The following is a 22,340-nucleotide window of genomic DNA, read 5'->3' on the forward strand; positions in this document are numbered from 1 at the left end:
GAGGTGAGCGTGTCTGGGTGTGGAATGGAAGCCAAGGCATTGCTGTGCTGTGTTATGACATAGGAATAACGCGTCTGGGAGCATGAAGGGTGTGGTGCAGGGCAGGTCCCTGTGATTCCTTCGATAGCTCAGCTGGTAGAGCGGAGGACTGTAGGCTCCCTTGCATGGCCATCCTTAGGTCGCTGGTTCAACTCCGGCTCGAAGGAATGCTCTTTTGGCTCTTGCCCTGACTGAGTCTGCTGCACTGGGGCATTTGGAACCATGGCCACACATTGTTTATTTGACAGGATCTGAGACTGGAGCTTTGGTGGGCATTTAAGAAGACGATGCTGTGTAGTTATTGTTGTAGATTGTTGCTCAGGTGCTCTTGGGTTTGATCACCACTGACATTACCAGGAGCTCCACCACCAATAAATTGAGCGTGTCTTGGCTTTATGAGGAAGGGTGCTGGAAGAAGATGAGTTGTGTACTGAGCCAAGAGAGTGAGAGGTGATTTGCTGAGAGCTGTGGGGAGGTGAGGTGGTGTTTGTGTGCTGGGGAATTAGCTCAAGTGGTAGAGCGCTCGCTTAGCATGTGAGAGGTAGTGGGATCGATGCCCACATTCTCCAATGCTTTTCATCCCCTTGCCTGCACTATTATCATAAAGGGACACCATGGCCTCTGCTCTGCTGTATGCCTGGGCTTCAGAAGACACAGAGAGCTCCAGGAAGCAACTTGTTAAAGTAGAGAATGGAATCTGGATCTAAGAAAGCGTTTCTCAGCATAATCTCATCACTTATAAAATGGCAGCATGAGTGCCATGCCCACTTTGGGGCCTTAGTGTACAAAGACATTGAGAGAGTGCAATAAGGTGAGGGAATACCAGCAGGATGCTTATGATGGCAGTAGTCCTTCTCCTGAGAAAAGACCTCAATGGTTGTAGAGGTGTTCAGAACTTGGGGAACAGACTGAGTTTAGAGAAGCAGAATCCCATGTTGATTACTTACTGGAACGTTCTCCATCCAATATGACATTACTCTTACTCTGGAAAACTCTGAGAACTATGGTGCACATTACCGAGGCAGAAAAGGTGTTCTCCACGTATGAAGATAGCGTCCTTCTACTGTCAGAAGAACAAAGCAGAATAAGTGGGGCCAAGGGTCCTGTAAATTGCACTTGCTGGCAGACTGAAATGGAGTTTTGTCTGCAAAGGTTCTGAAATTCCTCATCTTAGTAGTACACGTATCTTGTTAGAGGTAGACATGATTGTACAGATGTTCTTAGCTCTGCAGGCGTACTGAGACTGGAAATAACGCTTATGCAGTTCTCAGAATGCTGAGGAAACAGGTGTGTGGTTGAATGCTGATGATGTGCGTGAGCAGAGGTTAAAAGAGACTGGAACATATTTTGGTCGCAGTGAAGTATCTTGGAGTTGTGTGTCCTGTGTTTCAGGCTACAAAATGAGTGTTAGAGAATGCGTTGTTGTTTTTCAGGTGGTGCCCCTAGTGAGGTGAGTGCATGAAGTCCTGGTGAAGGTGTAGTGTTGTAGGAGGTGAGTGTGCCTGGGTGTGGAATGGAAGCAAAGGCATTGCTGTGCTGCGTTATGGCGTAGGAATAACGCGTCTGGGAGCATGAAGGGTGTGGAGCAGGGCAGGTCCCTGTGATTCCTTCGATAGCTCAGCTGGTAGAGCGGAGGACTGTAGGCTCCCTTGCATGGCCATCCTTAGGTCGCTGGTTCAACTCCGGCTCGAAGGAATGCTCTTTTGGCTCTTGACACAACTGAGTCTGCGGCACTGGGGTGTTTGGAACCGGGGCACGCATGCTGTGTTTGATAGAAATCTGAGGCTGGGGCTCTGTAGGGCAGTGGAGAAGATGATAGCATGTGGTGGTTTGTGTAGACGATAGGACAGGTGCTATTAGTGTAGAGCAGCTGTGATTTTACCAGGAGCACCACCACCTAGACACTGAGCGTGTTGCTCGGCATAAAGAAGAAGGGTACCGGTAGAACAAGAGTTGTGTGCTGAGACACATGGGTGAGGGCTGGTTGTGTGACAGATGAGTTGAGGTGGAGGCTGTGTGCAGGGGAATTAGCTCAAGTGGTAGAGCGCTCGCTTAGCATGTGAGAGGTAGTGGGATCGATGCCCACATTCTCCAATGCTTTTCATCCCCTTGCCTGCATTCTTGGCATAAGTGTTCCCCACAGCCCCTGGGAATGTGTTGGGAGACCTCTGTATGCCTGGGCTACAGAAAACAGAGAGAGCTCCACAAAGCAACTTGTTGAAGTACAGAATGGAATCCAGATCTAAGAAAGTGGTACTGAGCATCATCTCATCAGTCGTGCAAAGGTAGTAAGAGTGCCATGCCCATTTGGAGCCTTAGTGTACAAAGACAATACGTTTGATATGTAAGTTCAGAACCAGCTGGCCAGTAGGATGTTTATTGGATGACAGCACTTTCACTGCAAGAAAAGATCATTCACTATTGATATGTCATTGCCGTGGCAAAATGAGTTATCTTTGTTTGCAGAGAAGCAGAATCCCTTTTTGCGAACACACACTGGCATATTTCCTGGCAAACAGGATTCTGCATTTTAGTCTGGAATTTCTGAGAAGAGGGAATAGCAAAGCTCACTGGATCATAGAGCTGTTAGTGTTGCACATTGGGTAGGTGGTGCCGGTGTGCACCTGGGGAGTCAGGGAGATCACAAGTGTCTGCCAAGGGCAGTCACCTCTACCACTATATAGAGTATGTTGCAAGGCATTAAACTTGTACTTCCAGCATTATGCACTGTTTGTGAGTCCCATCTTTTCCCCGTGTGCGGAGGAAAAGACACTGTACAAAAGTACAGTAACTAGGCAGCCAAGATTTGTCGCCATATCAGGAGGTGATAGTTAGGAAGATGTGCATAAATGGAAGAATAGTGTCCACATGGGCTGTGCTGCCTCTGTTTGCTGGCATGAATTTTGGCTACAGTGCCCTGATAACCCTCTTCTTAAAACCCAAGCCTTCTAAGAGGTGCAGTTTGTCAGTAGAAGGATCTCAGCACAGCACTGAGTGCAGAGCTTGGAAAGAATGGGATGTTGTGTAGGATTGTTCCAGTTGTTCTGAGAGCGCCGAGGCGGCAGATGAGTGGACGGATGACGATGAGGTGGCTGAGCAGAAGTGAAAATTGAATGGACAGAGATTGAGAGAAGTAACTTGGAGATGTGTGTCCTGTGTTTCTGGCTACAAAATGAGTATTCAGGATAGCGGTGTTGTTTTTCATATGGTGCCCCTAGTGAGGTGAGTGCATGAAGTCCTGGTGAAGGTGTTGTGCTGTTGGAGGTGAGCGTGTCTGGGTGTGGAATGGAAGCCAAGGCATTGCTATGCTGTGTTATGACATAGGAATAACGCGTCTGGGAGCGTGAAGGGTGTGGTGCAGGGCAGGGCCCTGTGATTCCTTCGATAGCTCAGCTGGTAGAGCGGAGGACTGTAGGCTCCCTTGCATGGCCATCCTTAGGTCGCTGGTTCAACTCCGGCTCGAAGGAATGCTCTTTTGGCTCTTGCCCTGACTGAGTCTGCTGCACTGGGGCATTTGGAACCATGGCCACACATTGTTTATTTGACAGGATCTGAGACTGGAGCTTTGGTGGGCATTTAAGAAGACGATGCTGTGTAGTTATTGTTATAGATGATTGCTCAGGTGCTCTTGGGTTTGATCACCACTGACATTACCAGGAGCTCCACCACCAATAAATTGAGAGTGTCTTGGCTTTATGAGGAAGGGTGCTGGAAGAAGATGAGTTGTGTACTGAGTCAAGAGGGTGAGAGGTGATTTGCTGAGAGCTGTGGGGAGGTGAGGTGGTGATTGTATGTGGGGGAATTAACTCAAGTGGTAGAGCGCTCGCTTAGCATGTGAGAGGTAGTGGGATCGATGCCCACATTCTCCAATGTTTTTCATCCCCTTGCCTGCACTATTATCTTAAAGGGACACCACGGCCTCTGCTCTGCTGTATGCCTGGGCTTCAGAAGACACAGAGAGCTCCAGGAAGCAACTTGTTGAAGTAGAGAATGGAATCTGGATCTAAGAAAGCATTTCTCAGCATAATCTCATCACTTATAAAATGGCAGCATGTGTGCCATGCCCACTTTGGGGCCTTAGTGTACAAAGACATTGAGAGAGTGCAATAAGGTGAGGGAATACCAGCAGGATGCCTCTGAGGGCAATAGTCCTTCCCCTGAGAAAAGACCTCAATGATTGTAGAGGTGTTCAGAACTTGGGGAACAGACTGAGTTTAGAGAAGCAGAATCCCATGTTGTGATGACTTACTGGAACGTTCTCCATCCAATATGACATTACTTATTCTGGAAAACTCTGAGAACTATGGTGCACATTACTGAGGCAGAAAAGGCGTTCTCCATGTATGAAGATAGCGCCCTTCTCCTGTCAGAAGAACAAAGCAGAATAAGTGGGGCCAAGGGTCCTGTAAATTGCACTTGCTGGCAGGCTGAAATGGAGTTTTGTCTGCAAAGGTTCTGAAATTCCTGATCTTAGTAGTACACATATCTTGTTAGAGCTAGACATGATTGTACAGATGTTCCTAGCTCTGCAGACGAACTGAGACTGGAAATAACGCTGATGCAGTTCTCAGAATGCTGAGGAAACGGGTGTGTGGATGAATGCTGATGACATGCGTGAGCAAAGGTCAAACGAGCCTGGAGCATATACTGGTTGGAGTGAAGTATCTTGGAGTTGTGTGTCCTGTGTTTCTGGCTGAAAAATGAGTGTTTGGGAAGGCGGAGTTGTTTTTCAGGTGGTGCTACTAGTGAGGTGAGTGCATGAAGTCCTGGTGAAGGTGTAGTGCATTTGGAGGTGAGCGTGTCTGGGTGTGGAATAGGAGCTGAGGCATTGCTGTGCTGTGTTATGACGTAGGAAGAATGAGTCTGGAAGCATGAAGGCTGTGGTGCTGGGCAGGTCCCTGTGATTCCTTCGATAGCTCAGCTGGTAGAGCGGAGGACTGTAGGCTCCCTTGCATGGCCATCCTTAGGTCGCTGGTTCAACTCCGGCTCGAAGGAATGCTCTTTTGGCTCTTGCCCTGACTGAGTATGCAGCACTGGGGCGTTTGGAACCGGGGCACGCATGCTGTGTTTGGTAGGATCTGGGGCTGGAGCGATGGTGGGCAGTGGAGAAGATGATAGCATGTGTTGGCTTGTGTAGATGATAGAACAGGTGCTATTAGTGTAGAGCAGCAGTGATTTTACCAGGAACACCACCACATAGACACTGAGCGTGTTGCTCAGCATAAAGAAGAAGGGTACCGGAAGAACAAGAGTTGTGTGCTGAGCCATGTGGGTGAGGGCTGGTTGTGTGACAGATGAGTTGAGGTGGAGGCTGCGTGCAGGGGAATTAGCTCAAGTGGTAGAGCGCTCGCTTAGCATGTGAGAGGTAGTGGGATCGATGCCCACATTCTCCAATGCTTTTCATCCCCTTGCCTGCATTCTTGGCATAAGGGTTCCCCACAGCCTCTGGGAATGTGTTGGGAGACCTCTGTATGCCTGGGCTACAGAAGACAGAGAGTGCTCCACGAAGCAACTTCTTGAAGTACAGAATGGAATCCAGATCTAAGAAAGTGGTACTGAGCATCATCTCATCAGTTGTGCAAAGGTAGTAAGAGTTCCTTGCCCATTTGGAGCCTTAGTGTATAAAGACAATACATTTGATATGAAAGTTCAGAACACCTGCTGGCCAGAAGGATACTTAAGGGACGACAGCACTTTCACCACAGGAAAAGATCATTCAATATTGAGCTAGCAGTGCCGTGGAAAATGAGTTATCTTTGTTTGCAGAGAAGCAGAATCCCTTTTTGCAAACACACACTGGCATATTTTCTGGCAAACAGGATTCTGCATTTTAGTCTGGAATTTCTGATAAGAAGGAATAGCGAATCTCACTGAATCATAGAGCTGAATCAGTGAATCATAATTGCATGAATGGACTTTGTCTTGTCAGGGAAGCATATCGGAAGAATTCTGTCTACAGGGGCTGTGCTGTCTCTGCTGTCTGCCTTGAATTTTGGCTACAAGGCCCTGACAACCCTCTTCTTAAAACACAAATGTTCTGAGAGCTGCAGTTTGTCTGTAGAAGGATCTCAGCACAGAACGGAGTGAGTAGCTTGAAAAGAATGGGATGTTGTGCAGGACTGCTCCAGTAGTTCTGAGAGCGCATGAGGAGGCATGTGAGTGGAAGGATGACGATGAGGTGGCTGAGCAGAAGTGAAAAGTGAGTGGATGGTGACTGAAAGAGGTAACTTGGAGATGTGTGTCCTGTGTTTCTGGCTGAAAAAATGAGTATTCAGGATGGCGGTGTTGTTTTTCATATGGTGCCCCTAGTGAAGTGAGTGCATGAAGTCCTGGTGAAGGTGTTGTGCTGTTGGAGGTGAGCGTTTCTGGGTGTGGAATAGGAGCTGAGGCATTGCTGTGCTGTGTTATGACATAGGAATAATGCGTCTGGGATCATGAAGGGTGTGGAGCAGGGCAGGTCCCTATGATTCCTTCGATAGCTCAGCTGGTAGAGCGGAGGACTGTAGGCTCCCTTGCACGGCCATCCTTAGGTCGCTGGTTCAACTCCGGCTCGAAGGAATGCTCTTTTGGCTCTTGACACAACTGAGTCTGCAGCACTGGGGCATTTGGAACCTGGGCACGCATGCTGTGTTTGATGGGTTCTGAGGCTGGAGCTCTGGTGGGCAGTGGAGAAGATGAGAGTGTGCAGTGGTTTGGGTAGATGATAGGACAGGTGGTATTAGTGTTGAGCAGCTGTGATTTTACTACGACTATCATCACCAATGAACTGAGCCTGTTCCTTGGCGTAATGAAGAAGGGTACCGGAAGAACAAGAGTTGTGAGCTGAGCCATGTGGGTGAGGGCTGGTTGTGTGACAGATGAGCTGAGGTGGAGGCTGCGTGCCGTGGAATTAGCTCAAGTGGTAGAGCGCTCGCTTAGCATGTGAGAGGCAGTGGGATTGATGCCCGCATTCTCCAATGCTTTTTGTCCCGTTTCCTGCACTATTGTCATAAAGGGACACCACGGCCTCCGGGAATGTGTTGGGAGACCTCTGTATGCCTGGACTACAGAAGGCAGAGAGAGCTCCAGGAAGCAACTTGTTGAAGTAAAGAATGGAGTCTGGATCTTAGAAAGTGGTTCTCGCATCATCTCATCAGTTGTGCAGCGGCAGTACAATGAGAAGCAACTTGTTGAAGTACAGAATGGGATCTGGATCTAAGAAAGCGTTTCTCAGCATCATCTCATCACTTATAAAATGTCAGCACAAGTACCATACCCACTTTGGGGCCTTTGTGTACAAAGACATTGAGGGAGTGCAATAAGGTGAGGGAATACCAGCAGGATGCTTATGAGGGCAGTAGTCCTTCCCCTGAGAAAAGACCCCAGTGGTTGTAGAGGTGTTCAGAACGCAGGCAAAAGAGGGTTTTGAGTGGAGAGAAGCAGAATCCCATGTAGCAATGACATACTGGAGCATTCTCCATCCAATATGAGATTACTCTTATTCTGGAAAATGTGAGAATTATGTATCACTGAGGCAGAAAAGTTGTTCTCCAGGTATGAATATAGCGCCCTTCTCCTGTCAGAAGAACAAAGCAGAATAAGTGGGGCCAAGGGTCCTGTAAATTGCACTTGCTGGCAGACTGATATGGAGTTCTGTCTGCAAAGGTTCTGAAATTCCTGATCTTAGTAGTACACGTATCTTGTTAGAGGTAGACATGATTGTACAGATGTTCTTAGCTCTGCAGGCATACTGAGACTGGAAATAACGCTGATGCAGTTCTCAGAATGCTGAGGAAACGGGTGTGTGGTTGAATGCTGATGACATGCGTGAGCAGAGGTTAAAAGAGACTGGAACATATTTTGGTCCAAGTATCTTGGAATTGTGTGTCCTGTGTTTCTGGCTGAAAAAATGAGTGTTTGGGAAGGCGGAGTTGTTTTTCAGGTGGTGCCCCTAGTGAGGTGAGTGCATGAAGTCCTGGTGAAGGTGTAGTGTTGTAGGAGGTGAGTGTGTCTCGGTGTGGAATGGAAGCAAAGGCATTGCTGTGCTGTGTTATGGTGTAGGAATAACGCGTCTGGGATCATGAAGGGTGTGGAGCAGGGCAGGTCCCTGTGATTCCTTCGATAGCTCAGCTGGTAGAGCGGAGGACTGTAGGCTCCCTTGCATGGCCATCCTTAGGTCGCTGGTTCAACTCCGGCTCGAAGGAATGCTCTTTTGGCTCTTGACACAACTGAGTCTGTGGCACTGGGGCGTTTGGAACCGGGGCACGCATGCTGTGTTTGATAGGATCTGGGGCTGGAGCGATGGTGGGCAGTGGAGAAGATGATAGCATGTGGTGGTTTGTGTAGACGATAGGACAGGTGCTATTAGTGTAGAGCAGCTGTGATTTTACCAGGAGCACCACCACCTAGACACTGAGTTTGTTGCTCGGCATAAAGAAGAAGGGTACCGGTAGAACAAGAGTTGTGTGCTGAGACACCTGGGTGAGGGCTGGTTGTGTGACAGATGAGTTGAGGTGGAGGCTGCGTGCAGGGGAATTAGCTCAAGTGGTAGAGCGCTCGCTTAGCATGTGAGAGGTAGTGGGATCGATGCCCACATTCTCCAATGCTTTTCAACCTTTTGCCTGCACTATTATCATAAAGAGACACCACGGAATCTGGGGCACTACTGGGAGTCATCTGTGTGCCTGGGCTACGGAAGACACAGAGAGCACCAGGATGCAACTTGTTGAAGTAGAGAATGGAATCTGGATCCAGAATGGGATCTGGATCTAAGAAAGCGTTTCTCAGCATAATCTCATCACTTATAAAATGGCAGCACGAGTACCATGCACACCTTGGGGCCTTAGTGTACAAAGACACTGAGGGAGTGCTGTAAGGTGAGGGAATACCAGCAGGATGCTTATGATGGCAGTAGTTCTTCCCCTGAGAAAAGACCTCAATGGTCGTAGAGGTGTTCAGAACTTGGGGAGCAGACTGAGTTTAGAGAAGCAGAATCCCATGTTGTGATGACTTACTGGAACACTCTACATCCAGTATGACATTACTCTTATTCTGGAAAAAACTGAGAGCTATGGTGCACATCACTGAGGCAGAAAAGGCGTTCTCCACGTATGAAGATAGCGCTCTTCTCAAGTCAGAAGGACAAAGCAGAATAAGTGGGACCACAGAGGCTGTAAATGGTGCGTGCTGGCAGGTAGACTTGGGATTTTATCTGCAAAGGCCCTGAAATTCCTGATCGTAGTAGTACGCAAAACTTGTTTGAGGTAAGATTGTACAGATGTTCTTAGCTCTGCAGGCATACTGAGACTGGAAATAACGCTGATGCAGTTCTCAGAATGCTGAGGAAACTGGTGTGTGGATGAATGCTGATGACATGTGTGAGCAGAGGTCAAAAAAGACTGGAGCATATTCTGCTTGCAGTGAAGTATCTTGGAGTTGTGTGTCCTGTGTTTCTGGCTGAAAAATGAGTGTTTGGGAAGGCGGAGTTGTTTTTCAGGTGGTGCTGCTAGTGAGATGAGTGCATGAAGTCCTGGTGAAGGTGTAGTGTTGTTGGAGGTGAGTGTGTCTGGGTGTGGAATGGGAGCTTAGGCATTGCTGTGCTGCGTTATGGCATAGGAATGACGCGTCTGGGATCATGAAGGGTGTGGAGCAGGGCAGGTGCCTGTGATTCCTTCGATAGCTCAGCTGGTAGAGCGGAGGACTGTAGGCTCCCTTGCATGGCCATCCTTAGGTCGCTGGTTCAACTCCGGCTCGAAGGAATGCTCTTTTGGCTCTTGACCCAACTGAGTCTGTGGCACTGGGGCGTTTGGAACCGGGGCACGCATGCTGTGTTTGATAGGATCTGGGGCTGGAGCTCTGGTGGGCAGTAGAGAAGATGATAGCATGTGGTGGTTTGTGTAGACAATAGGACAGGTGCTATTAGTGTAGAGCAGCTGTGATTTTACCAGGAGCATCACCACCTAGAAATTGAGCGTGTTGCTCGGCATAAAGAAGAAGGGTACTGGTAGAACAAGAGTTGTGTGCTGAAACACGTGGGTGAGGGCTGGTTGTGTGACAGATGAGTTGAGGCAGAGGCTGCGTGCAGGGGAATTAGCCCAAGTGGTAGAGCGCTCGCTTAGCATGTGAGAGGTAGTGGGATTGATGCCCACATTCTCCAATGCTTTTCATCCCCTTGCCTGCATTCTTGGCATATGGGTTCCCCACTGCCCTTGGAAATGTGCTGGGATACCTCTGTATGCCGGGTAGAAATCTGAGGCTGGAGCTCTGGCATGCAATCTAGAAGACGACCGTGTTGTAGTTTGCATAGAAGATATGGCAGGTGCTGTGGATCTTGACTAGCTGTTTATTTGAAGAGAGCACCACCACTTGAAATAAGTGTTTGTTGGTTGTGATTGGCAAAGAAAAGTGCTGGGAGGGCAACATTTGAGTGCAGGACCATGTGGGTGAGGGGCTGCTATGTGACGGTCAAGGTGAGGTGAGGTGGAGGCTGTGTGCTGGGGAATTAGCTCAAGTGGTAGAGCGCTCGCTTAGCATGTGAGAGGCAGCGGGACTGATGCCCGCATTCTCCAGTGCTTTTAATTTCCTTGCCTATACTGTTGGCATAAGGGATATCATGGTCTCCAGGGCTCTGTCAGGAAATCTCCGTGTGCCTGGGCTTTAGAAGACAAGAGAGGTCCAGAAAGTAATTTGTTGAAGTACAGAATGAGGTCTGGAGGAAAGTACGGGGTTCACTGCAGTTCCTCACCACATGGGCAAAGGTGGAAAGACACCAATGCCCACTTTCAGGCCTTGGTGTACAAGGACATTGAGGAAGTGCAGTAATGTGAGGAGCATGCCAGCAGGATGTTTATGGGGGTAGCAGACCTTCCCCTGAAAGATGACCACAGTGAATGCAGAGGTTTCCTGAATGTGGAGAAGTGAAGGTTTTGTGTGGAGCAAAGAAGAGTCCCATGTTGTGACCACTTATTAAAATATTCTCTATCCAATATGAAATTGCCTGTACTCTGGTAATCGTAAGAAGAATGGTGCACCTCAATGAAGCAGAAGAGGTTTTCACAAGAGCACCTCCCTTTTTCTTGATTTTGTATTGTATGTGATCTGGGATACTGGTCTTTGACTTGATCTTTCCTTTTTCAAGGAAATTATTCGTGAGAGATAACTAGTTTGTAATAGTATCTGCATGACAGATGAATTCGTACTTCTTATCTGATCAGAGGAGTGTCCTTTTCCAGTCTGAAGAGAGGCTTGTATGGGGACTTACTTTGTACTAGTCACTTATAATTTTACAGAGGTTATAGAAAGGACATTTCCAAGTCTTTTGAGCTCTGTTTGGCATGAAGATGACATAGAATGGGGCATGATTATTACTGAAGGGATATAATCATTATTTTTTTTCATATTGCTGTCAAACAAAGAAGAAGGTTTTTGTGGCATTTTTTATTTTGGAGTTTAGTAACAGCAAAATTAATGGAACCCTTTGCAATGTGATTATAGCACATATATCACGCTATTTTTTATTTATTTATTTTTCTTTCCTATTACTACTTCATCTACAGTGTGGGCTTAGTATCCTATGTCTTAAAGTTCTTGTGATATTCATTGCAGTTAAGTTTGTATTGTGTTCATTTTATCCTTCACTTTTTAATTTATTCAAATAGTGTTATACATGGACATATTAATCTTGTAGGATAAAATTACTTCATAGACTTTCATGCATTACAAAAATCTCGAGAGCTTTACTGTTAGAGAATGTTTTTTTTCTCCATCCTCTGTTCATACAAGAAAGGTCAAGGACTTTTGCATTTCTCCCTTGCAAATGCAGATATTTTCTCACTTTGGGATTTACTGTCTAGAAGAACTGCCTAAATATTATTAAAAACATAAAAACCTGTGATATCTAAAGTTTTACTTCAATAATACGTAGTTGTGCCTATTGTTTGTGTTGAGCTTGTGACCAGTTTATGCTTTCGCCTTTCAAAACTGGGTCCTTTCGAGCTTCTGAAGAAAACAGGAAATACTGTGTATTTCTGCATACTATTCCACTGTCAGGATGGAAAGCAGAAGTCAATGGAAAGTTTAAGTTATTATGCCTTTTTTTTTTTTTTCCCCCCTAAGAAGGATTTTATTTATTTATTTATTTATATTTTAAGAGAACTGAAGTTAAACAGATCTCCTTTGAAATTCTGCTGATTAAAAGCCCGTTAGCATTATCTGCTTGAGAAATTAGATTGTGCCAAACTCCAAATAAAAGCACAGAGAGGTAACTCTGTCATGTTTATTAAAAAGTAAATTTTGCCCTGGGCTGTGGTAGTATGATTAATACTGACTTAATTAATAATGGCAGGAAACTCAGAATCAGGTATTGCTGGTTTCATACCTTATACTAAAGAATACCAGTTCAGCAGCAGATTTTTGGATTAGCATAAATTAATCTATAATTAAAACAAATCTGTGAGACTGACTCATCATTTTATCTTGCAAATATTTACAGCTACTTCATTAAAAGTGAATCCCTTTGACATTTCCACTTTAGTTAGAAGCAGTCCCTTTTTTGCTATAATTACTAATAAAGATGGATAAAGCACTACTGTCAGTTTTATCACACATCGTTGTGTAAATCACCCGTATTCATGTTCAGCATTAAACAAAGTTAATTTCATTCTACATTCTTCCATGACAACTCTCTTCTTTGGGGATTAAAGAAGGCCTCCTTTACAGAATATTAAACAGAAAAGCAACAAGAAAGCACAAGGTTTGATACAGAAGATAGAGCTAGGCTGTACTACTGGGACACAGGAGGTGCAAGTCGTGAGTGAATTTGATACTGTAGTAAGTTTATCCCCCTGTGGGATAGTTATGCAAGACAAGAGAACCATGATATAGTTTTGCTTCCGCTGTGCATATAGTTTGGCTGTCCATTACTGTTCCTGCCTCTGTTGAACACATGCTTTTTAGGAAACAGAGAAAGAGAGATAGAATTTGTTAAAAAACCAAGTCCCAGAAAAATTCAAGCTAAACGATAAAGCAGAAAGATCTATATCATAACCTCTTTTTCAGTTCAAATATGTTCTTACATTTGACAGTGTGTTGAAGCTGGTTCACTAATACACTGCAACAAATAATGTCCTTTACAATGGTATAGTAGACATTTTATTATATTTATTAAGCCTCTAAATACACACCTGGCATATTTTGATGTCAAGAACATCTATTTCACTGATGACCTTTAATGTTCTTTCTCTTATAGTAGCAGTAGAACAGATTTAAGAGCAAAAAGACCCATTAAATCTTCTAGACTTACTTCTAGGCCTTGTTAAATTTCAGCAGTAGAATACATCATGTTGATAACTCCTGTTTGAGTAAAACTTATTTAAAGTCCCCCCCTTCTCTTTCAAAAGAGAAATTCCTTTCCTGATGTGTTTCAGCTGCTGGTTACACTCACTTAAAACCAAATACTTCATTTTGGTTAATTGCTTAATTGGTTTTAGGGTCCATCCAGCTGGTTTTGGTTATGTCTCTCTTCATAAACTGAAGAACCCCCTTGCACTTAACATTATTCCTTTTCAAAGTCTTTAAACACTGTAATCAAGTATGTTACCACCTTTTTTTATGTGTTGTTTAATGATGAGATAAACTGATTGTCCTCATTCTATCTCTCTCTCTTACTGTAGTCCATGAATCATCATGCACTTTTGTGAATTGGCTTCAGTTTTCAACATACTTCTGGAAAAGATGTTAACACAAGAACTGGAGGTGTTATTCTAGGGTTGTGCTTTACAAACATGATCAGCTTTCTTCAACAGTAACAGTCTGACCTGCCATTTGTCTGGATTCAAGCAGTTAAGGTAAAGCATACAGGATACTTTTGCTATTAAATGAATGGGTTCAAAGAGAATCATCTCTGAATTTTTTCAGTCTTACAGAGGAGAAGGAAATTGTAACAACAAATGTCTGAAGTGCAAGTAACTCAGAAGGGTTTTCCATTGTAAGCATATCAGCTGCTTCAACTTTCTTTGCCAAGTGTTGTGGCAAATAAAACTCAAATGTAAATTGCCATGCTGGTTCCTACTGTCAGTATATTTTTCTCTGCTTCTTGGAACTAGAATAAACTACTTTATAGTAAGAACTTGTATAACAATACAGTGTTGAAGAGTGAGTATATTGGATTAATTTAAGAAGCAATTTCGCTGATCATCGATTTTTTCTTATTTTGTAGTTTTAGACTCTTTGTTTGCCACTGATTTAAGTAACTGACAACTTCAGTCTCAAGTTAATGATGACATAGTAAAATCAACATTAGCTTTTCAACCACTGACAATTTTAGCACTTTGAAGCATCGAATCCCACAAAGGCAGAAGCTAAGTCCAAAAAGGAAAAAAATTAGGAAGAAGTATGAACACACACATGTACAAATCCAAAGTAAAATAAGGAAAAACTCCCCAGTGGAAATAAAGCACAATCTTAAGAGTAATTTTGGTTTGCCGCTACAAGATGCTAAATATAAAAATGTTAGCAAACACATTCAGTGTTATAGCTCTGTAAACTTCTATGGAAGGCTACTCCCAGTGTGCGCACAACACTGCCTCAATTTCAATAAGAAAGAAAAGTTGCCTGTGTTTTAGACACATTGCAGAACACATCTTACATACCTGTAGGACTTCTTAATCTCATCATGTGTTGCTCCCTTCTCTAGGGCCAGGATTCCATATAGTGCTTCCCCTGATGTTGACAAAGCACGTTGTCTTTGTTCAGCCATATTAGCAGTGCATTACCAAGGCTGCTAATGAAGAGCAGAATTTAAAATAGCACGGATTGCAAGTATATATGGATAATATTTCTTAGAAAAAGTTAAAATCACACATTTTCAAGACAGTAAAACTAAAGTAAAACTTACATTGAATTGCGCTCCATTCCTTAAGATCTCAAAGTATTTCCCATACATAAGATAGGAGTACCTCTACAGGGTGCTCAGGATGACTGCGGTGCCAATTTATGTGCCTGAGAAAGGTGAAATAAATCTGAATCCAGGCAAGTAGGAGAGTGATCTAAGTTTTACAGAGAATATTGTTTTACTTATTGCAGTCTTATGTATGGGAAATACTGAAGTCAGCCAGAATCCTATCCCATTTGAAGTATGGTTTACAATACAAGAATTTGGTCAGAATTCATGACCTGGCTATATATCTACCATGGTAACCTTAATGTACAGTGCAAGTGAAAGTTTAGCACAGGCCAACAGATTTAGTCCCCTTAAGATTCCTTCCTTCAGGTGTCTCAGAAGTAAAGCAGCCAAACAAATGATTCTGCACCAAATAGGCTCTGCAACCTACTTGCCACTCATAATATATCCTTGGGGATTGGAGGAACCAAATGTCTTAAAGCAAACCTAGCTAATGCTAGGTAATGACATGAAGAAACTTGTATGCGTACTTGTATAACATGATTTAACATGATTTCTACACCAGATGTAGAAAACAATGGTTCATAAAGAGAAAGCTGCATCTCTTTGTTGGCTGATTTGCTACAGCAAAACTCTCACTGCAACCTCTTCATTTGGATGCTGCACCTTTCTCTGAATGTTGGCAAGTGATCACAGAAAAAGTCTGAACGTGAGCTATAACTCCAGCTGTAAGAAGAATTTCTAAGAACCTGCTCTGTTCGGTAAGACTACCCACTCTGATCTTTCACCCCTCTCACTGCTGAGCTAGAAATACTATCTTACTGTTATTCATATATTATTCACTAGTCCACATTTTGGTTCAGAATCAGCCTTGTAACACTTTTAAGCTCCTTAGCTTTGTTCAGTACTAAAAAGAAAATCAAATACCACATAAATACACACAGATATATAATAAAGACAGTAATACTAGTACATACCATGTGATTTACTAAGCAACTTCCATTTATTCATATTCTCTTTGAAGTTTTCTTTTTCTACTAAGCTAATACAACTCAGGGTCTTGCAAGCAGCTGAAAAAAAAATCCTTCCTACGTTTAAATGTCATACACAAGCTACCAACTAAATAGATAAAATTGTAATTTTTAAATTAAAAATTAATAATGAATTTATATTCAAGTTTGTAGACACTACTTGATCAAGAGCAGAAGTTATAGTGCTGCTTGTTAATAATATGCTCGTAACATAATCTTGGGATCTATCCCCATCACACAGGAATCAGTGCTAGGCAACCATGTAAAGTCACAGCTATGCAGGATTATTTAAAAATTTCATTACATAATGATGATTATCTACATGAAAATCCCAGAGCATAAAACAAAACTGAAGTTATGATGACTTTTATTCTGAAGAACAAAAAGGTTGTATAATTTGTACTTTCTCATAAAATAATTTTAATGGCCAGTCAGCTATGGAAATTTAGACTCACTAGCCTAATCAGTCTTCTAGTGATTAATCACCTTGAAGGCCTAGCTACTCAGAGTTATTGCTTGCTTATTTACAGCAGTCCTATAAAATACTACAAGAACTAGGAGAAAAGTTATGCTCTGTAAATTAAGGAAAAGAAAATGGTTCCAATTTTAATTTTAGTACTTGATTCCTAATGGCTAAAATTGTGTTGGCGTCTTATTTTCAGGCTATATATTTTTATTTCAATAGAACAGAGACAAGAAGATACTGTTTACTTCCTCGACTGACAGTAAGATGAAATTCCAATAACTATCCCACATCTCCTGGGAGAATGGAACCCCAGCTAACATTAACTTCCTCTGTGCAAATGTTATACTGTCCAGGATGAAGTATCTTACACAAGAGTTCTAATAACAAGCTTTTTTTTTTTTTTTTTTTTTTTTTTTTGGCTTTTTTTCTTTTAACCACACCCCTAACTTGTCTGGATTTGCAATGAAAAATAAGGCAAGGTGATTCAAATAACATACCTGCTTCAAATAGTGATGGAACGGTCTGCCGTGTATAAAGTCACAACATCCTCAGTTTGCTATCTTGGTGTCTCTAGGCAAATATAATCCAAAGGGAAAGAAGTAAGTGCCACCAGAAGCCCTGTTCCACTGAAAACAGCTGCTGCTTTTCATCCTTCACATTCAAGGTTAAACAGGTCAGTGGAGTCTGATTACTCTTTTTGTTTGTTTGTCCAGTATCCAATTGGTTATCTCTCAGGAAGACCTATAAAAGAATGAATAAAACATTCATGAACCCAAAGGCTGGTATATCTGAGAGTTATTGACACAAAAAAGTATAGCACATCCATGTCTTTAGCTAGTTGTTCTTCTGTGCTTTACTCCTGATGGAATCTTGAATTGATCCTTTTTTTTTTTTTTTTTTTTTTCCCCTTCTTTTTTTTAGTGTGAATTTGTTAAGTTTATTTAATGATACAACGGTCGTGTTCTAAATTTCACTTCTCAAGACCAGCAATGGCTTCAGTTTACTACACAGTCTCTTCAGGAGCAGGACTAAGTGACGATCCTTTAGGACTCCTGAATTCTTGTAAGATTTCTATCTAAGCAGTTATGGGGTGTCTTCTTTTATTCTAATATAGCTTTTCCTCTAACATGTCACTGAAAAGTCTAGAAATCCATTTTTTTCCATTTGAAATTGAGAAGACTGTTAATGCCAGAGACTTAACAGGACAGCTCTTGGCATGACATCCTTGCAGCAAACAAGTTCATCCTTGAAACTAAACCAGTTCATTTGCCCCTGAGTAGTGCAGAAGGGATGGGGAAGGATGTTATGAGTTCCTAACAGCTTCTCTCTGCTTCCTTCTCGCACTTCTCCCCTGCTCTAGCATGGATTCCTCCTGTGGGCTGCAGTGTAAGATCTCCTTAAAGCGCATTTTCTATCAGAAGAACATACTCCTATTTAGGTTCCTTTTCATAACCCACAGTGCCTCCAGGAAATATCCACCTTCTCTGGAATGGGACTCTCCATGGGCCACAGTGTGGATATTTGCTTTGGTGCAGTCTGCTCCACTGGCTGAATGGAAAAGCCTCTTGCACTGTGGTCCTCTCCGTGTACTGCAGGAGAATATCTTTGCCATTGTGGTGGAAAAGCCTTTTCCATGGGCCGCAGGGAAACACCTGCTCTGGCAGCTCTTCCTCTGCTTTGTCTGAAGTCTGACATTTCAGGGCTGTTTTTCACCTCCCCTCCCCACCCCCCAGCCCCACTCCTCATTGACTTGCAGTATATTACTATTTCTAAAACATTTTTCCCACAGTACAACCAACATGGCTGATGGGATTGTTTCCAGGACATGAAAGACAGAGTAGGTACAGCTAATTCTGTTATGTTGAATGAATGCAATAAAACATTATTTGATCATCATGCCTGTTCTCAAAGATTGAAATAATTTTATCATTATTGAAAAACAAAAAAGAAAAAAAAATAGTAAGAAGAAACTGGTGGGAAAAATACAAAAGGAAGAAAATGAAATGACCTTGAGGCTACCCAAATTCTCTGTACTTCTGTACGTCCTATTAGCAAAAAGAAAACAGCACTCTGCATTCTTGTCTCATGGGCCGTTCTGTGTGAATACAGCTCCCTCTGGTGTGTTAACATTGCTTTGTACCCTATAATGTTGGTGTGCTTTTTTCCATAAGAAAACTTGGTTTGTTTGAAGGAAATTAACACTGTATCTGCACATCTGGGTGTCTTTTTTTTTTCCCTTGGGAATCATATAGTCTAGGTACATTCCAGTGAATCTTTAAAGGTTTCCAACTGTAGTGAATAGTCCTAACTCTTTCTTCAAATGATCTATACAGTTAGAAGAACAAAACTTGTTGACTATTTATTCACTCCTCCTGTTCATTTTTACTTTCTGTATCATAACACATCATTACCTAACAGTACACCATGATCCCACCAATGCAGAATCGAGACGTTCCTTGTCCTGAAGGACCTTACATCTATGTAAGTCTTACTTACATTTTACGTTTCATTTATATGATACATGCATTTCAAAACAAACAAATCACAACATGTCTGGAAACACAAAGCTGTGTATCAGCCTGTAAAAGTTTGAAACTTGGCCCAGAATGAGCAGGAGCTCCAGAGTTTCTTCAGAAGCCTGCAGCTGCACAGAAGTAGGGGTTGAAGAGCTCTGAGTCACTCCGGTCCTTCACCCCACCACTCCCTCCTTTTCCTGGCTCACAGCAAGTTCAGAAGCTAAGAGCCTGGAGCTGAAAGACAGGTAGGTACACACACCGGCATGAAAGGATTGGCATCATTGCTCAACAATGGTGTGAATTTTCAGCTTCCAAGATAAGGAAAGATGATTCTTAAAAGCTGAATTATTTATTATTATTATTATTATTTATTTTTTAGTTTGTTGAACCAGGTGTTGTTAATATTGACATCACCAAAGCATGCAGGAGATACAAGTGGTATACAAGATAGACCACTCCCAACCTCCATCAAAACCCTACTAACTCTTGATTCTTAATACAAGCAAGGAAAGAAAACATGGCAAAGGGCCATGAATAGGATGAAGGGTCTGAAGCATCATTCCTATGAAGAAAGGCTGTGAGAGTTGGGAGCACTGAGCCTAGAAGACAGGAGGCACAGTGGGGATCTCATCAGTGTAAACATGTGAAGGGAGGGTAAGAAGAGAATGGGGCCAGGCTCTGTTCAGTGGTGACCAGCACCACAACAAGAGGCAACAGGCACAAACAAATTTGCCTGGTTTAGTGGTTGGCAACCCTGCCCACAGCAGGGGGACTGAAACTAGATGACCTTCAAGGTCCTTTTCAATCTGGGCCACTCTATGATTCTATGATTCCCTGTGGTAGTTCGCTCTGAACACCAGGAAGCACTTCTGTGCTGTGTGGGTGATGGAGCCACTGGCACAGGCTGCCCAGAGGCTGTGGAGTCTCCTCCTTGAAGTTCTTCAGAAGCCACCTGGGCACAGTCCTGGATACCCCGCTCTGTTGTCCCTGCTTGGACCAGATGGGTCCAAGGGGTTGGATCAGTTGGACACAGAGGTCCCTCCCAGTCTCAACCGTTATGTTAACTTGAGTGTTTTATTGCTTTCAGTGCCCTGTTCTGTGTCATCGGTCATTTCTAGAATGATTTCACTTACTTAGTTTACAGCCTTGATGTAAGCACGTAAATGCCTCCTTTCCCCAAAACTTTCCTAATCTGATTAGTTTTATAACTCATTGCTCTGCCTTACTCTACCAAAAGGATGGCAAGAACACTAACAAGATATTGTGATTTATACTGGAGACTGACAAGAAGTGAGAATATAAAGAAGGAAGATGAAGAGTCTGAAACAAGAACTCTTGCCAACTGATGACTTTTCTCAGGTGAATGAATGGCAACTAGAAAAAAAAAGACCCCAAACAAGTAAAGCACGAAGATGTGAGTGAAGTATGGTAGGTTAATAAGAGGAGAGTATGTATGCCAATAATGAGCATATACAGTGCTAATGTGTGCCATTTTTTCTGTCCTTGAGCATAATCTGTCTCTCGTTTTGTATGTGAATATTTTGCTGTGTTGTCAATTTTATAGCACCCAACTGAACAACCTAATCAAAGGGCAACAGATTGAGCAAGTGGAAAAGGATGCTTCTGCCAAGATGTGCTGGGTCTCTGGTTCAGGATTGAGGGCTGATTTTTGTTAACAAGAGAAGAATGCTTCTGAGGCAGTTGCATCCTCAAATGTTCTTCTTATCTTTTCTTCCCACTTAGTTCTGAATCACATGCCCTACCTGAAAGATATCACAGAATCACAGAATCACCAAAGTTGGAAAAGACCTAAAAGATCATCCAGTCCAACCGTTCACCAATAGCTGCCACTAAACCATGTCCCTCAACACAACATCCAAACGTTCCTTGAACACCCCCAGGGTGAATCAACCTCTTAAAAAAGAGAGAATTGTTTTAAGTGCCTTTCTTAGGAGTGAGTCTTTTAAGATCTCAGACAAGCCCAACAATTCTAGGGCAATAAATTACATTCTTGTCACATTCCTCTGTTACTGAATTGTCACTGTCATTATGGTTTCAAAAGAAATACAGAACAGATTTAAATAATATGATTGCATTGCACCCATTTTTAAATACATATAGCTATATTGGAAGTAAGGTATTCCATCTGCTTAGCCATCTGTAACTCCATCTATTCAAGGAGTATTCATAAGAGAACAACCATATATTTGAATTCTCTGAACATATTGTGACCTTCTGTTACCATTCACATAGAGTATCTCAATTTAAATGTATTTTGGCTTTTTAATATCTCTCAACAACTGTACTATTTGAAAAAGTAGCAAACCAAAGAAATACAAACCTCAAATGAACAGTCTGTTGCATATGCAAATTGCTCGTGCCTTTACCTGGTCAGTTTGACCCAGAGATGTAATCCAGGACTGTAACTTCCAAGCTCATGCAAATAAAACCAGTTTGAAGGCTTGGTGGACTACCTAAGTGACATACAAATAAACACTTCTTTTACCCAAAAATAAAATTAAAATAAAATTATAGGCAATTAAGTTTTAAGTAATGGTAATACGCTTAATTTTTTCAACAAGATATTCATTTTCATCTGCAGCTTAGGAGACAGTTCTGTCTCCCTAAATTTAAAACCACTTAAAGCTTGGTAGCCATAACTATCAAGGTTATTTCTTGCTAAAGAAATGAGTAACTAAGACAAATCATATCAATCTGTGTGGCATGAAGTTAAATTTCTTTATAAAAAACAAAGATAGGAAGTTCCTGGTTTATACAGCTTTGACAATTCAGAGGTAAGTTATCTGTGACTTCAAGCAAAAGTGGAACAAGTCTTCTAATGCTGTCTTTAGGCAGAGTCTCGGTAATTTATTAGTTTTTCAAACTGCTGTAGCAATTCAAGGCATTATTCTACCGCTATATACTGTAAGTTAACAATGCCACAGTCTGGTAGAAAGGAAAATGAATGCATTTTAGCACAGCCTAATTAGCTTCAGCTAGGAATCAGGAAGATCAACTTGAGCAGTGTGAGTGACTGCTTTGACCTACTTTTGAACTTATTTTACCAGGAACAGATTAGGAAGCTGTAGGACCAAAACACCGTACCTGCACCTTAGGAACCCACAGCTGCTTTCAGTCCTCTCCACTAGGCACAACCTTTCTCCATTACCTAATCATAGACTCATAGGATAGCCTGGTTTGGAAGAGACCTCAAGGATCATCAAGATTCAACCTCCCTGCCACAGGCAGGGCCGCCAACCTCCAGATATGGTACTAGAGCAGGTTGCCCAGGGCCCCATCCAACCTGGCCTTGAACACCTCCAGGGATGGGGCATCCACAGCCTCTCTGTGCAGCCTGTTCCAGCATCTCACCACTTTCTCTGTGAAGAACTTCTCCCTAACATCCAATC

General features: G+C 42.9%; 1 protein-coding gene and 11 non-coding genes across 12 annotated transcripts in view; 11 read left to right on the forward strand and 1 right to left on the reverse strand.

Moving 5' to 3' along the window:
• Positions 1-17,085, reverse strand: part of DNAJC5B (DnaJ heat shock protein family (Hsp40) member C5 beta) — a 39,348-nt gene extending 22,263 nt beyond the window's left edge. The window contains exons 1-2 of the mRNA XM_015855671.3: positions 16,912-17,085; positions 14,667-14,797 (exon numbers count right to left, since the gene is read on the reverse strand). Of these exons, the coding sequence (XP_015711157.2) occupies positions 14,667-14,773 (107 nt within the window). The 5' untranslated portion in view covers positions 14,774-14,797; positions 16,912-17,085. The remainder of the gene's footprint in view (positions 1-14,666; positions 14,798-16,911) is intronic.
• TRNAY-GUA (transfer RNA tyrosine (anticodon GUA)) lies at positions 118-206 on the forward strand. The gene is given in 2 exon segments: positions 118-154; positions 171-206. It is a non-coding gene; the product is annotated as a tRNA-Tyr (tRNA).
• TRNAA-AGC (transfer RNA alanine (anticodon AGC)) lies at positions 536-608 on the forward strand. Its single transcript has one exon. It is a non-coding gene; the product is annotated as a tRNA-Ala (tRNA).
• Positions 1,646-1,734, forward strand: TRNAY-GUA (transfer RNA tyrosine (anticodon GUA)). The gene is given in 2 exon segments: positions 1,646-1,682; positions 1,699-1,734. It is a non-coding gene; the product is annotated as a tRNA-Tyr (tRNA).
• Positions 2,061-2,133, forward strand: TRNAA-AGC (transfer RNA alanine (anticodon AGC)). The gene has a single exon. It is a non-coding gene; the product is annotated as a tRNA-Ala (tRNA).
• Positions 3,418-3,506, forward strand: TRNAY-GUA (transfer RNA tyrosine (anticodon GUA)). Its single transcript is given in 2 exon segments — positions 3,418-3,454; positions 3,471-3,506. It is a non-coding gene; the product is annotated as a tRNA-Tyr (tRNA).
• Positions 4,946-5,034, forward strand: TRNAY-GUA (transfer RNA tyrosine (anticodon GUA)). Its single transcript is given in 2 exon segments — positions 4,946-4,982; positions 4,999-5,034. It is a non-coding gene; the product is annotated as a tRNA-Tyr (tRNA).
• TRNAA-AGC (transfer RNA alanine (anticodon AGC)) lies at positions 5,360-5,432 on the forward strand. Its single transcript has one exon. It is a non-coding gene; the product is annotated as a tRNA-Ala (tRNA).
• On the forward strand, positions 6,509-6,597 carry TRNAY-GUA (transfer RNA tyrosine (anticodon GUA)). Its single transcript is given in 2 exon segments — positions 6,509-6,545; positions 6,562-6,597. It is a non-coding gene; the product is annotated as a tRNA-Tyr (tRNA).
• On the forward strand, positions 8,134-8,222 carry TRNAY-GUA (transfer RNA tyrosine (anticodon GUA)). Its single transcript is given in 2 exon segments — positions 8,134-8,170; positions 8,187-8,222. It is a non-coding gene; the product is annotated as a tRNA-Tyr (tRNA).
• On the forward strand, positions 8,548-8,620 carry TRNAA-AGC (transfer RNA alanine (anticodon AGC)). The gene has a single exon. It is a non-coding gene; the product is annotated as a tRNA-Ala (tRNA).
• Positions 9,688-9,776, forward strand: TRNAY-GUA (transfer RNA tyrosine (anticodon GUA)). Its single transcript is given in 2 exon segments — positions 9,688-9,724; positions 9,741-9,776. It is a non-coding gene; the product is annotated as a tRNA-Tyr (tRNA).
• Positions 17,086-22,340: the final 5,255 nt, after the last annotated feature.

The sequence above is a fragment of the Coturnix japonica genome, chromosome 2, assembly GCF_054131305.1.
Source record: "Coturnix japonica strain WE chromosome 2, WE-NBRP24, whole genome shotgun sequence".
In the NCBI taxonomy this organism is placed as follows: Eukaryota; Metazoa; Chordata; class Aves; order Galliformes; family Phasianidae; genus Coturnix; species Coturnix japonica.